Source organism: Spea bombifrons, chromosome 3, assembly GCF_027358695.1.
Source record: "Spea bombifrons isolate aSpeBom1 chromosome 3, aSpeBom1.2.pri, whole genome shotgun sequence".
In the NCBI taxonomy this organism is placed as follows: Eukaryota; Metazoa; Chordata; class Amphibia; order Anura; family Pelobatidae; genus Spea; species Spea bombifrons.
Window position 1 is genome coordinate 69,942,862 of NC_071089.1, and position 14,161 is coordinate 69,957,022.

The 14,161-nt window shown below is 40.7% G+C and overlaps 1 protein-coding gene across 2 annotated transcripts in view; it reads left to right on the plus strand.

Moving 5' to 3' along the window:
- The window catches only part of CEP162 (centrosomal protein 162), a 55,576-nt gene extending 41,419 nt beyond the window's left edge, over positions 1–14,157 (plus strand). For both annotated transcript variants that reach the window (XM_053461341.1, XM_053461344.1), the window contains exons 21-27: positions 321–425; positions 1,782–2,003; positions 2,558–3,201; positions 7,339–7,480; positions 8,162–8,260; positions 11,123–11,257; positions 13,846–14,157. In XM_053461341.1, coding sequence (XP_053317316.1) covers positions 321–425; positions 1,782–2,003; positions 2,558–3,201; positions 7,339–7,480; positions 8,162–8,260; positions 11,123–11,257; positions 13,846–14,040 — 1,542 coding nt within the window. In that variant the 3' untranslated portion in view covers positions 14,041–14,157. The remainder of the gene's footprint in view (positions 1–320; positions 426–1,781; positions 2,004–2,557; positions 3,202–7,338; positions 7,481–8,161; positions 8,261–11,122; positions 11,258–13,845) is intronic.
- The last annotated feature ends 4 nt before the right edge of the window (positions 14,158–14,161 follow it).

Consider the following 14,161-nt stretch of genomic DNA (forward strand, 5'->3'; position numbering starts at 1 on the left):
GCGGCCCTGTGGTTTCTACTTACCTCCCTGGTCTTGCACGTGGGCACATTAGCTTGCTGACACAATAAACTATATGGGGCTGGTGTCCAAATGTTCCCAGTGATGCTTTTCATTCCCAGTCCTGGTTGATATCCAATGTAGCAGAGCTAATTGTCATCCATTTTTACGGTGCTGAGCTTAATGTATGCATTAGTAGCCTGCCTTAGTAACTAAAGTAGCTGAAAAATAATTTATAACTACACAACTTATAACTACACCAATTTTGTAAACGTTCCTTGTTGCTGTTCCCTTGTCTCTTTAATTAAACTACTGTGCCACAGGTGGAAAGGCTCAGACATCAAGCCGGTAATCCATCTGCACAACAACAAACTCGTCTGAAGGACAGGGCTGCAGATGCCAAACGGATTCAAGATCTTGAACGTCAGGTGGGATTTTAGCAACGTTTACAAATATGCAAGTTGGTAGCATTTGAAATTTAAATGCACCTTTATGCTATAAAAACCTCTGGGAGTTTGATAATCAGGGCCGGCCCAAGGCAAAATGCCACCTGGGGCGAATTTTAAAATGCCGCCCCCTCCACCTTATCTACCCTTCCTCTCCCTCCGTCCCTGCCGCCCCCCCCATTATCTACCCTTCCTCTCCTTCCCTATTATCAACCCCCCCCCCCCTTGTACTTACCTTTCAGCAGTCCTGCAGCGAGTCTCCCTGTTTGGTCTCGGTGCCGGCTTGTAATGCTGAGCGCCGGAAATGAGGTAATCTTCCGGCACTCAGCATTACAAGCCGGCACCGAGACGGAACAGGGAGACTCACCGCAGAGGAGAGAGAGAGAGGGACGCCGAGCGGGTACTGACAGCTTGGTAAGCGAAAACCACTCGGCGCCCCTTTCTCTCTCTTTCGCTTTAAAAAAAAAAAAGGGCTTGGGGCGGCAAAGTGCCGCCCCTTCAAAAGTGCCGCCTGGAGCAGTTGTCCCACTCGGCTCCATTGTCGGGCTGGCCCTGTTGATAATGATTTCATAGCCTGAACATGCTTTTTGTCCTCTTTTCTTCCCCATTTATTTAAATGTGTATGCAATCCTTCCTACAGAATGTGTTATAGGTTAGTATATGTGATCACTCTACTTACAACTGTGTTAAGTGTAGATGATCCTAACTGCATATTTTGGTCGTTCCCATAGCATGCTAGCCTTCATTATGTTTCGCCTACATGTTTTTGTTACCAGTGATTGATTACTCACACCTATAATATGAAAATCTGTTTTTCTGTACACATTTCAGTTGAGGACCTAATTCTTTTAGGTTTACGTGGCATATGTTTTCTTTATACGATAGATCAGTGACTGCAGTGATAGGTGAACTATATTCTTTCTACAACCTACTAAGGGGATAGCCAGCACAGATTTATATACCCCAACACTTTAGGGTGAAGCAGTTTACTGGATATAGTTCACGTTACATAGCACATGTCCTATATAAGCCCTCACCAATTTTGCGAGAGATGTTTCATCTGCACAAAGGACCCTACCGGAGTTCAGCGCAAAGAACATTGTGGACTGCTCTGTGAAGCTGAAACTGTGCCTTACTGGTTTTGTCAACTGTTTTTTAAGTCGCCAAGTCTTTGCAAATGCATACACCGCTAAAAAGACCAGTGTTGTCATACTTTCAAAAAAGCAAAACAGTATGGTTTCCAAATACCCTGCTTACTCTTCTTATTACATTCTTTACAAAATGACATCCTTGATTTAATCACAGGGCTGTTCTAATGCCAGGTTGTATGTTGAATAGGTTAAAGAAATGGAAGCAATTATTAAACGAAGACACCCAAACTCTATACCTGCACTGATATATGCAGCTGCAGCTGCATCTGCTACTGAGACAGATGGCAAAAGCAATACAGTTGTATTCTTAGAGAAAAGAATCCAGAAGTTAGAAGCTGCTCTTGAAAATAAAGATGAAGAAGCTAAGAAAAGTTTGAGGAGCATGGAACAGCAATTCCAAAAAATCAAGGTAGCCTGCTTGTTCTCTTAAAAGCCTCATTTGCGTAGCCTGGGATAATATATAGGATCTGGTTATATGATGATAAGGTGTTTCATAGAGAGATTAATGAGATGGTGCAATGTTAACCGTGGTGGTTGTTACATAATAAAGCACATAAGAGTATTCTGTAAATCTATTTATTCTGACAACTAACTACCAATTTTAGATGGAAAGAAACAAGTTTATAGGACGTCATTATACAATGTGAATGCACTATGTTTCCCCCAATTGGTTAATTTTGAGTTCCATTTTTTCAGAATATACAGAATACATTTAAATATACCATTTGGAATTTAGTAATATGAGAGGATTGGTAAAATGTCTGCATGCTTTTGCAAGACACTGTGAAAGGGACTCTATGTGATCTCGATAGTGGATTATATTGGTCATGTAAAGCTCATTAAAGGAAGGCTTAAACTAATTTGGTGGAAAGCCATTTTACCTTAATTTAGCTAATGGGTTGTTTAAGTATCACTGTTAACCAATGTACTGATATAGTAAGATGTTTTGTAATTTCTGTTTAGATTCAATATGAGAATCGGATAAATGAGCTGGAGGGCTTGCGCTCTCAAAGCCTCAAGAATGATCCTCTGAAGGAGTTGAACAACACAACAAAACTAAAAGCCCTTGAGCAGGAACTTTCTATTTATAAAGAGGCTCACCAAACCACAGTAACAGGCCTTCAAAAAGAAATAGATGTTCTTAAGGAAAAAAATGCTGTTTTAGAAAGCAAAGCAATGACAAATGAACATTGTGCTTCTTTTAACAGTCAGTTAGACAAGGCCTCTGCTGCAGCCAGACTGGCAAAACTCAACCATGAACTGATTGCTAAACGTCTAGAGGTTCAAGAGCTTTCAAAAACTGTAGAGAGACTTCAGAAAGAAAGGATGACTATGCTATCTTTAGATAAAATAAAAAATAAAAAAGAACTGGATAAGGGCAAAATACATAGTGTGCCCCTAAATAAGAGTAGCACGGTAGAGACGTTTCCTGGAACTATGGATGAGAAGTTATATCATCCGGGAACATTTGCTGATTCTCATATATCTGACATCCAACAAGAAAATGACAGACTAAAATCTGAAGTACAAAGACTGTCTTTAGAGGTGAAGGAACAGAAGACCAGTTTCCAAAAGTCATTGTCTCATGTGGAACACACCATGCAGAGGTAATAACGGTGTTCCTTATGACATTGTGTTTTTCATTTGATTTCAATTGTAAAATATAAGGAAAAATGTTATTGTGAATTTAAACTCGTATTATAAGAAAATGTCTTTCCAGTGTCCTCCAAATGTGTATTGTAAACTACCGTATTTGCTTGATTATAAGACAAGGGTTTTTTCAGAGCACATGCAAATAGAGGTCTAAGATGCAGAGGACCTACATGCTCCTCTTTGGCAGCTGGTGGACGTCTGCACGATGCGTGCAGACAACCTCTTATGCTGCCGGGGCTTCTATGATGTAGCGCCGGCGTGACATGACCTTCCGTTGCTCCACTATAGAAGCCCCAGCGGAAGTATTGGCCAGCAGCAGCGGAGGTTGTCTACGCACATTACGCGGACCTTCCCCGGCTGCCAGAGAGGAGGATCCCCTGCAGAGCTGTAGGTGACTTGGATCCTGCTCTCTGGCAGCCTTTGAACGTCTACACGATGCGCACAGAGAACCTCCGCTGCTACCTGACACTTCCGCCCGAGCTATGACAGAGCACCGGCGTGACGTGATCTTGCAGAGCTCAGTCAGAGAAGTCCCGGGTAGCAGCAGAGGTTGTCTGCGTGCATTGCGCGGATGTCCACCATGAATTATAACATCTATTTGTAGTTAATGTTCAGTTATGACACAACAGATTTATTAATGGAAATTAATTAAATTCCTAAAACAGCTTAAGAAGCGATCGGCAATCGCTTCCTAAGCATAATCGGTGTTGCTGACATGCCTCCACATCGAGGCATGTAGCAACACAACCCCCCTACCCCGATAGCCTTGTGATTGCTCTGAAGAGCGACCACAAGCGCCATCATGTAAATGACATTGCCGCCACTCACAAGATACAGAAAAAAATGAGTTCCCAGAGGGTCTATCCAGACAGGTACTCCATTCAACCACGCAAGGTCAATGGAACCCAGCTCACTAATCAGTGTGATTAGTAAAAAAAAAAAAAAAAAAATATGGTGACATGTAAAAATAATTACCCACTGTCACCAAAAAGGGCATATATATATGTATATGTTGCAAGTCCTACAATTCGCGTTATATCGTCACAAAAATTCCCGCATGGAAAGAGTTATTGGCATTATAAATGCCCGTAGGGTGCTTAGTTTTAAAAAATGTATGATTTGATGGGGTAAATTGAATTGGCCGGCTTCAAATATGTCCCAAATATGGGACGTGGGCACAGACTGACGAGATGTCCAAATGGCAAAAAAATGCACACCTCACAAAGGTGGCTTTTTGCCTCCCAACAAACCCATGCATGTGGGGTATCACTGCGTTTAGGAGATGTTGCTCAACCCATACTGGGGTGTTGTTTGAAGTACAACGTGTGTGGAAAAAAATACAAGTTTGACAAAGGCTGGTGGTAGAATTAGTACGTTGAAGGGTTAAAATACTAGCATTTGAAATACTTTGGGGTGTCTCGTTTTCAAAAATATATGGTTTGATGGGGTAAATTGCATTGGTTGGCTTCAAAGATACCAGAAATAGCACATGGAGCAGAATGACCAGCTTTGGGGGAAAAAATGGTTTTGAAATAGGAAAACGCTACTTGTACTTATTGCCCTATAACGTGCAGAAAAAAAGCAAAAAAAACATAAAAACATTGAGTATTTCTAAACTCAGGACAAATAGTAGAATCTATTTAGAAGGTTTTTTTTATTAGTTTTTGCAGATGAGTTAAATTTTTTTCAAAGAAAAGTGAGAAAAAGTCATTTTTAACAAAAGTCACCATATTTTATCAGTTTCTTTTGTATAGTAAAATAGATGATATCATAAAAATAATGGTATCTCAAGAAAACCCTGTTTGTCCTGAAAAAACAATATATAATGTGTGTGGGTGCACAAAATTACAGCTAAACAGCAACACTGAAAAATGTTAAAAGAGCCTTTGTCCCAAAATGTACTACGAGGGGTTAACCAGGCCTCCCAAACCACTACAAAGGGGCGGAGTGTCAGCACACACCCTCTCCCCCCGATTGGAGGAATGGAGGAGAGGCTGCAGAACACGTATTTCTGAACTTTTTTTAATTTATAAATGTGCCACATTTCTCTTTTACTCAGCTGTGCATATCATAAAACCTTCTAAACATGCTAATTGTGTTAGCTGTGGTAACAGGTTTCTTTTCTTGTACTTCATTTTTTGTATAGTACATCACTAAGTAGTAGGATTTATGCTTGTGCAATCGGATAAACTGGCTTTGTGGTCTCTGTATGCTCCATACTAATAACGGAGTTTTCATTTACGCTGCCATACACTTCACACAGGTATGATGTAGGTATACTGTGACATTAGTTCAGAATTAGGAACCACTGTAGATATTGCCAGTATTCTAATATACAGATTAGAGCTGAAACAACGAATCGATAAAATCGATAATAATCGATAACGGAAATCATCGATAACGATTTCCGTTATCGATTAATCGAGTGATCGATTCGTCGTTGGAGCACTAGGCTCCTTTTACTTACCTCCGCCAGCGTTCCCCGCTTCTGCTCCACGCTCTGCAGTCTCCGCCTTCTTCAAGCTACGTGACGACGGATGTGACGCGCGTCTACTATCAAGTTGGAAGTGGAACAAGTTCGTAGCGGAGGTAAGTACTCTTTATGTCTATTGTCTGTGCGAATGTTTATGTGCGAGACTGGGTGCGCGGCAGAGTGTGTGTGTGTGTGTGTGTGCGTGTGCGTGTGCGTGTGTGCGTGTGTGCGTGTGTGCGCGCGGCAGAGTGTGTGTGTGGGTGCGCGGCAGAGTGAGTGGGGGGGTGCGCTGCACAGTGAGTGGGGGGGTGCGCTGCACAGTGAGTGGGGGGTGCGCTGCACAGTGGGGGGGGGTGCGCTGCACAGTGGGGGGGGGTGCGCTGCACAGTGGGGGGGGGGTGCGCTGCACAGTGGGGGGTCCGCGGCACAGGGGGTGGGGGGTCCGCGGCACAGGGGGTGGGGGGTCCGCGGCACAGGGGGTGGGGGGGCAGGGGATGCAGGGCAGGATGTGAGTGCAGGGCAGAGTGGGGCCAGGAGACTGGATGCAGGTCAGAGTGGGGGTGGGAGGGCAGGGTGGCAGACTGGGTGCAGAGCAGAGTGGGGGTTGGGATGCAGGGCAGGGTGTGAGACTGGGTGCAGAGTAGAGTGGGGGTGGGGGGGCAGGGCAGGGTGTGAGACTGGGTGCAGAGCAGAGTGGGGATGCAGGGCAGGCTGTGAGACTGGGTGCAGGGCAGGCTGTGAGACTGGGTGCAGGGCAGGGCAGGGTGTGAGACTGGGTGCAGGGCAGGGTGTGAGACTGGGTGCAGGGCAGAGTGGGGATGCAGGGCAGGCTGTGAGACTGGGTGCAGGGCAGGCTGTGAGACTGGGTGCAGGGCAGAGTGGGGGTGGGGATGCAGGGCAGAGTGAGGGTGGGGGCACAGTGCAAAGGGGTGGGGGCACAATGCAAAATTCTTTTAAATAAACGAAAAATTTGCATATTGTTTTTTTTATCCGATTAATCGATTAATCGAAAAAATAATCGGCCGATTAATCGATTATTAAAATAATCGTTAGTTGCAGCCCTAATACAGATCATCTGCCAGTACTTCACTGATCAATCCTGATAGATCTGAAAGGTATCTAATATAAGCAAAAATGTAGATAATGCCAATGTGGAATATAATTGAGTTATAAATTGATTTTGCAAAAGCCAACAACAAATGAAGTATGAAATAACATTGAAATAGCAGTTGACATTGTGAAAATGACAGGCCATCACTTTATGGAGATCAAACATTTTTGTGGGAAAATATTGAATTCTCTGTGCAGGGACAGAATACTTTTGTATAGGCCCCTTGAGCTTGCAGTTCTCTCCCCCAAAGTAAATCGCTTAATTCTACCAATTTAAGTAACTTTAAGTACATAGAATGACTTAAGATTAGTCACCGTGGGGTCAACTACTGGTTGGTCATGTAGTTAAGAATATGGTAGCCGTATAAATTTTTTTCTCAACATTGAAAATGTAGGATGTGTGGTTCACAACTGTATTCATCATTCTGGTGTTTTGTTTCCTACACATCTTTAGCCATTGCTAACTCTCACTGCGCTTATGAGCTTTGATCATTTTGCTGTATGCCAGGTTAAAGGAAGAAGCAGATCAGAAAGTAGCAACACTTAAACGGTCGCATCAGAGGGAGATGGAAAAGATCATATGCCAGCATGCATTGGAACATTCCTCATCGAGGACAGCGCAACTTAGTAACACCATTTCTACACAAGAGGTAAAGACGTTCATCTCTGCCAAAGCTGCAGTGTTTTGTTTCATTCAGACTGTAAATTAATTTCTGCACTGCTATACTGCCTGGTAAAAAAAAAATGTAAGTTCACGGCCATAGAAATATATGTAAAGAGTAGAGGGGTTATTCATATTGATAAGTAGAAAACAGTCCTTATATATCATAGTTATGGTACTGTGGCCTTCACAACCCATTTTAAAATGTTCCACGTACCTAGATGTGAATTGCTGTGTTTTTGATCAGTTTATCCTTTTAATAAATTAAATTGGCCTTGTCAAAACTCTTTTTATAGATGTAAGATATCATCAGATACTCTATGGCTTACTGTATGTAAAGACCAGTTCTGTGTCAAGTGATAGAAGCTAAGCAATCACCATAGCAGTTAATATAATTGTTGTTCTGATTTTTGATTAGCCTTATTACAGCTTGCGCAAGTAAGACTCATGGTCTAGTTCTTCCCGTCAAAGCAGTAGACTTTCTTGGCAGAGTGAAATTTCTTAAATGTGCTTGATACATAACCTCAATAATTTTCAATAAACAAGCAACAACAAAGAGAAATAAAATGAGGCTACAATCTAGTAGATGTGGGGCTGTCTGGGTGTATTCATTTGTGATTACAGATAACTGTCTAATTTACCAACAAAAGACTTCAAATATTCCCTTTAGGTCTTAATAAAACACCTTCAAACCCAAGTGACTGAGCTCCAAAAGGATAGAGAAGTTCTGTCTGTTTATCGCATCCGAGAGGAAGCTCTACAGAAAGAGGTAAACCAACAGCTTCTAATATGGTAATGTTGGGTTTCTGTGCATGTTTTTTTAACTTTTGTAGGGGAGATGAGACAGCCCAAAATGTTTGGTACCTTCCTGAAAATAATGACACAAGATGTCTTGGGTTCTATACAAGACTGTCTGACCATAACAATTTTTACACACCAAGGACATAGAATACCCTACAATTCTGTAGCAGTGAAAATACAGAATTTTGAGTGTAATGTAGTTTCATGTGTATATGCTAAACGAATAAATGAATGAGTGTAATGTAGTTTCATGTGTATATGCTAAAAAGATAATGGAACAGCACCTCAATGCCAATTAGTTTGCTGTTTTTATTGCTATAATACTATATGTGAGTGCAACATGTACCTGACACACCTTATGATATTAAATATTCTTGTGACACAAGTTTTTGTATTTTTAGCCGAGGTCATGGTCATGGTCATTGTCCATTGTACGGTGTTATCACCTTTTCACCCGTACAGTTCTTGATGTGCCGAAAAACACATTGTTACAAATAATGGGGGTATTGCGTCAGAAAGATACAATTGTCTATATACTTGCGCTACTATAATTTAAAGGGACACTCTAGTTTCCCATATAGCCCCACCTATAAATAATGCATATTACAGTACTTTATAAATAATATGCATTGTTTACTTGTAGGGGAAAAAAGCACTTGCATCTCTGCAGTTAGTGGCTGGAAAGTGCTCTCATTGCTTTCTAGTTAGGCTCTTGCATGAGCTGGAGCTGGCCAGCTATGAAAATAGTGAGCATTTGCTTTGGCAAGAAGGAGATATCTGGAGTGTCCTTTTAATCATAATTCAGATTGACATGTACTCCAGTTGGTTGTTAAAATTTCTGTCATTCATTTTTATTTTATTTATTAATGAGCCATCATAGGTTAGTTTATGGGAATGCTCAGTGTATACTGGAGCATAAATGTGTCCAGGTCAGACAGGCTAGTCCCCTGAATGAAGGGAATTGAATATTGTGCAAGATATTTGTAAATTCAGTTATCTGATAAATATTTATTAGAAATAACTGTAAAATTTCTGCTTGCCCTGGTTAGCGTTATTTTAGGGACACTTAGTGGCTTCATCTGCATGTTACAGAAAGCATTTCAGAAACAGTGCTCAAACATTATAAGCACGTTGTCAACGGTGAGGCCCTTCATCTAAGTATATGTCCATAGTGAAGCCACTGGAAACTGTTACAGTGGATATAAAAAGTCTACACACCCATGTTAAAATGCCAGGTTCTTGTGATGTTAAAGAATGAGACAAAGATAAATCTTGTCAGAACTTTTTCCACCTTTATGTGACCTATAACGTGAACAATTCCAAAACAAACTGAAATCTTTGAGAGGGAAAAACAACTCACAATAACCTGGTTGCATAAGTATGCACACCCTCTTATAACTGTGTTAAAAAATCACATTCAAACTCATGTTAAATAGAAGTCATTACACACCTGCCATCATTTAAAGTGACTCTGATTAATCACAAATAAAGTTCAGCTGTTCTAGTAGGATTTACCTGACATTTGCTTGGTTGCATCTCAAAGCCATGGTCCACAGAAGCCATGGTCCACAGTGAGCTTCCAACGCATCAGAGGGACCCCATTGTTGAAAGATATGAGTCAGGGGAAGGGTACAAATGAATTTCCAAAGCATTATATATATCATGGAACACAGTGAAGACAGTCATCATCAAGTGGAGACAATATGGCACAACAGAGACATTACCAAGAACTGGACGTCCCTCCAAAATCGATGAAATGAAGAGAAGAAAACTGGTCAGGGAGGCTTACAAGAGGCCTACTACAATATTAAAGGAACTGCAGGAATTTCTGGCAAGTACTGGCTGTGTGCTACATGTGACAACAATCTCCAGTATTCTTCATGTGAATGGGCTATGTGGTAGGGTGGCAAGACAGAAGCCTTTTCTTACAAAGAGAAATATCCAAGCCCGACTGAAATTTGCAAAAACAAACATCCAGCCCCCCAAAAGCATGTGGGAAAATGTGTTATGGTCTGATGAAACCAAGGTTGAACTTCTTGGCCATAATTCCAAAGTATGTTTGGTGCAAAAACAACACTGCACATCACCCAAAGAACTTCATACCCACAGGGAAGCATGGTGGTGGCAGCATCATGCTTTGGGGCTGTTTTTCTTCAGCTGGAACCGGGGCCTTAGTCAGGGTGGAGGGAATTATGAACAGTTCCAAATACCATCCAATTTTGGCACAAAACCTTCAGGTGTCCGTAAGGAAGCTGAAGACTAAGTTCACCTTTCAGCATGACAATGACCCAAATCACACATCCAAATCCACAAAAGCATGGCTTCACCAGAAGATTAATGTTTTGGAATGGCCCAGCCAGAGCCCAGACCTGAATCCCATTGAACATATGTGGGGTGATCTGAAGAAGGCTGTGCACCAGCGATGTCCTCGCAATCTGACAGATTTGGAGCGCTTTTGCAAAGAAGAGTGGGCAAATATTGCCACGTCAAGATGTGCCATGCTAATAGACTGATTGCTGTAATAAAAGCAAAAGGTGCTTCAACAACAAATTAGTTTAAGGGTGTGCACATAACCAGGTTATGGTAAGGTTTTAATTATTTATTTATTTATTTTCCCCCTCAAAGATTTCAGTTAGTTTTGAAATTGAATTGTTCACATTATAGGTCAAATTAAAGGTGGGAAAAGTTCTGACATGATTTATCTTTGTCTCATTCTTTAACCTCACAAGAGTCTGGCATTTTAACAGGCGTGTGTAGACTTTTTATAAGTAGCCGTTTATCTTTATTATGTGTATGATTTTTGCTTGTTCTTTGGTTTTGTTTTATAAAGATGGCAAGACTCTTCGAGGAATTTAAAGCGGCAAAGGAATGCCAGAGTCCTGAAATGAGACAGTTTTTGGAACTGGAAAATAAAATTAAACATATGGAACTAAGACATTCACAAAGAGAACAGGAACTTCAGCAGGTAAATAAAAATGTGTTGTATATTTTTGTGTGGTTTTTTTTTTGCCTGATTTATTTTATTTTTTTTAATATCATTCCCTTTAGTTTAAACTGTATAGTAAAAGTTAATAAATATATCAACAAGAGGGACGCATGAACATGTGGGAAAAAATATACAACACAATAGTGTAATAAATTAAAAAATCACAAAAATAACTTGATAGAGAGGTCTGGAATGCAAATGAGAAAACCACAAATGGTGCAGTATTATCAAACAAATATTTAATAAGAAAAGCGGATCAACTTACAAACAAGTTGCCATAACGATCATGTTATGCAAATGCACAGTTTTGTTTTTTTTTCTTTTCAACTATGCATTTGCATAACATGATCGTTATGCCAACTTGTTTGTAAGTTGATCCTCTTTTATTAAATATTTGTTTGATAATACTGCACCATTTGTGGTTTTCTCATTTGCATCCCTGCAGGGGATATCCTGTCCTCCGATGAACTTCCGGGTTACATCAGCAGTGAAGGGAAGGGAATGCGCGATCGGGCATTTGAAACTGTTTGAAATGTAACAGCTTTCCGGCTTTCATGCCAGGGGCTGTTACATCAGATCGGACAGCAGAAAGCCGGCGATGCCGGCTTCTGCTGTGAGTGGGGAGTCCAGGCTGTCAAACGACAGTCTGATCTCCCGTGCAGCGGCAGGGATGTGTCCCTGATGCTGCAAGAAGGGCTGCACGTACCGGTACGTCCATAGGGGTTTCTTAATGGGCGTTTTATGGACGTCCCGGTATGTCCATAGGGGATTGAAGGGGTTAAATTCCTATTAACTCCTTTAAAAAACATTATGGTAGTAAATATTTTTTGTATTTTTTTTTCACACACGTACTTCAGGTATGAATTTACCACTTCTGGTATATGTCCCTGTAGCACAGTGATACCCCACATGCATGGGTTTGTTGGGTTATTTGGGAGGTAAAAGCCCACCTTTGTGAGGTGTGTATTTTTTGCCATTTGGACATCTGGTCACTCTGTGCCCAGGTCCCAAATTTGGGACATCTTTGAAGCCGTCCAATTCAATTTACCCCATCAAATCATACATTTTTTTTAAAAACTAGGCACCATATGGGCATTTATAATGCCAATATTTTAACACTTTCCATGTGGTTTGAGTCTTTAAAGCAGGAAAAACTGAAGGTCAGATATGCCAAATGGTTCTTATCTACTGTTATTTGTTGTTCTACCCCATGTTTCTATAAAACCAGATCATACACATCAGAGCAGATGCCCCCTCCTTGCTAGCCATTACAGCAGAACAGAGCAGAGTGATTCCTTAGGCACTGATTATAATTTCAAGCAGTGGTGATGTAATTAAGATTCAGCATATCATCCAGGCAGTACCCAGCTATATTTCCAACTACTTTGCCAATTAATTTACAGAAGGTGATATAGTTTATATATATTTTGTCTGCTCCTAATTACACTATTTTTGGGTGAAAAAAATGAGAAGAATTATATGCAGCCCCATATTACTTTACATATGTAAACATAATGTAAGGAATTGTGGTTGCAGATTTGCAAAACAGATTGATTATTTGAGCAAGACAAATAAAACAAAACTAGATTTCTTCCATACACCTGGGTCCTCGCTTCTCAGTAAATGTTTTTGTTGCATCATGAAGAAAAGTATAGTTATATCTAGAAGGATGCTTTTTGTCAGTGTGAATATGTTCTCTTAGCACATTTGCAAGGTGCTTATGTGGTGACATTGCTGTGAGTGCTTTCATTGTTATCATTGCACAGCTGATGTCCTTGAGCTATTTGTGCGTGGAAACATATGTGATGCATTATGAGTAGCCATGGATTAATGGTATGTCATCCAATGAGCATTTGCTCTTCATTCAGTTTAACCATGTAATTGCTTGGATGGTCAAGATATTAATGGTGTGAAGCTTGAGGTATGTCGCATTAAGTATAGAATTATGACCCTATGAACTTACATAAGGTAGCGTCCAAAAAAGGAACCATAAGTCCGTAGTTATAATCTGAATAGTCAAAATTGGTCAAAAAAGAAACATTGAAAAGCGCAGCAGCTGAAAAAGCCCAATCAGGTTCAACATGATACAACCTGTGAAACAGTATATGTAAGTTACAGAATGTGGGTCTGGTTAGGGGACCCGCAGGGCTGCTCAGATTTAAAAACTTTTGCCAAAACCAGAAACATTATGTGCTTTATATGCAGCTCCACATATTGCCACCATGGCCGCAGCACTTCTGTTCAGCTTTTATTGGACTCTTTACATAGTCCATTTTGTGTGTGTGTCTGTGTCTCTCTGTGTCAGCTGGTCAGTGATGTGTAAAATGTATTTGTCAAAGTAAATCTTTAAGAAGGTATGCAAACTAGTAGCTTGTGGTCCACGGCCACCATGGACCTTACTTGTACCAGTAGTGTGATGTGATGTGTTGTGATGTGTTATATGTTTGCTGTGGCAGGTGTATAGGGATAAATTATTTATCATATGTCGCTATGCAGCTGTGACATTAAAGATGGTTAAGTGCTTCCTGATCTATGAATTGTAACTATTCTGTTTTGGAATTTTGCAGATAATAATGCAAACTAGACATACAGTGAGCATGGAACAAGACAAGGAAGTGGAGAAATGGAAAAAACTTGTACATCATAAAAACGTAGAGCTTAATAAATTCAGGTCGGAGTTAGATGCAATACTGGATGTCTTGCGAGTACTTCAGAGACAAGGAGTTGTTATTCCCATTTCAACATCTGAAGGCGCTGTTTGAGAAGTCTACATGAAAGCAGAAGCCGGGAATGGATATGTTCACCCAAATCTTACCTGTAGCCCTGGTTTGCACTTTATTTTTGTGTGTATAATAAATTATTTTAACAGTACCAGCGTCCATT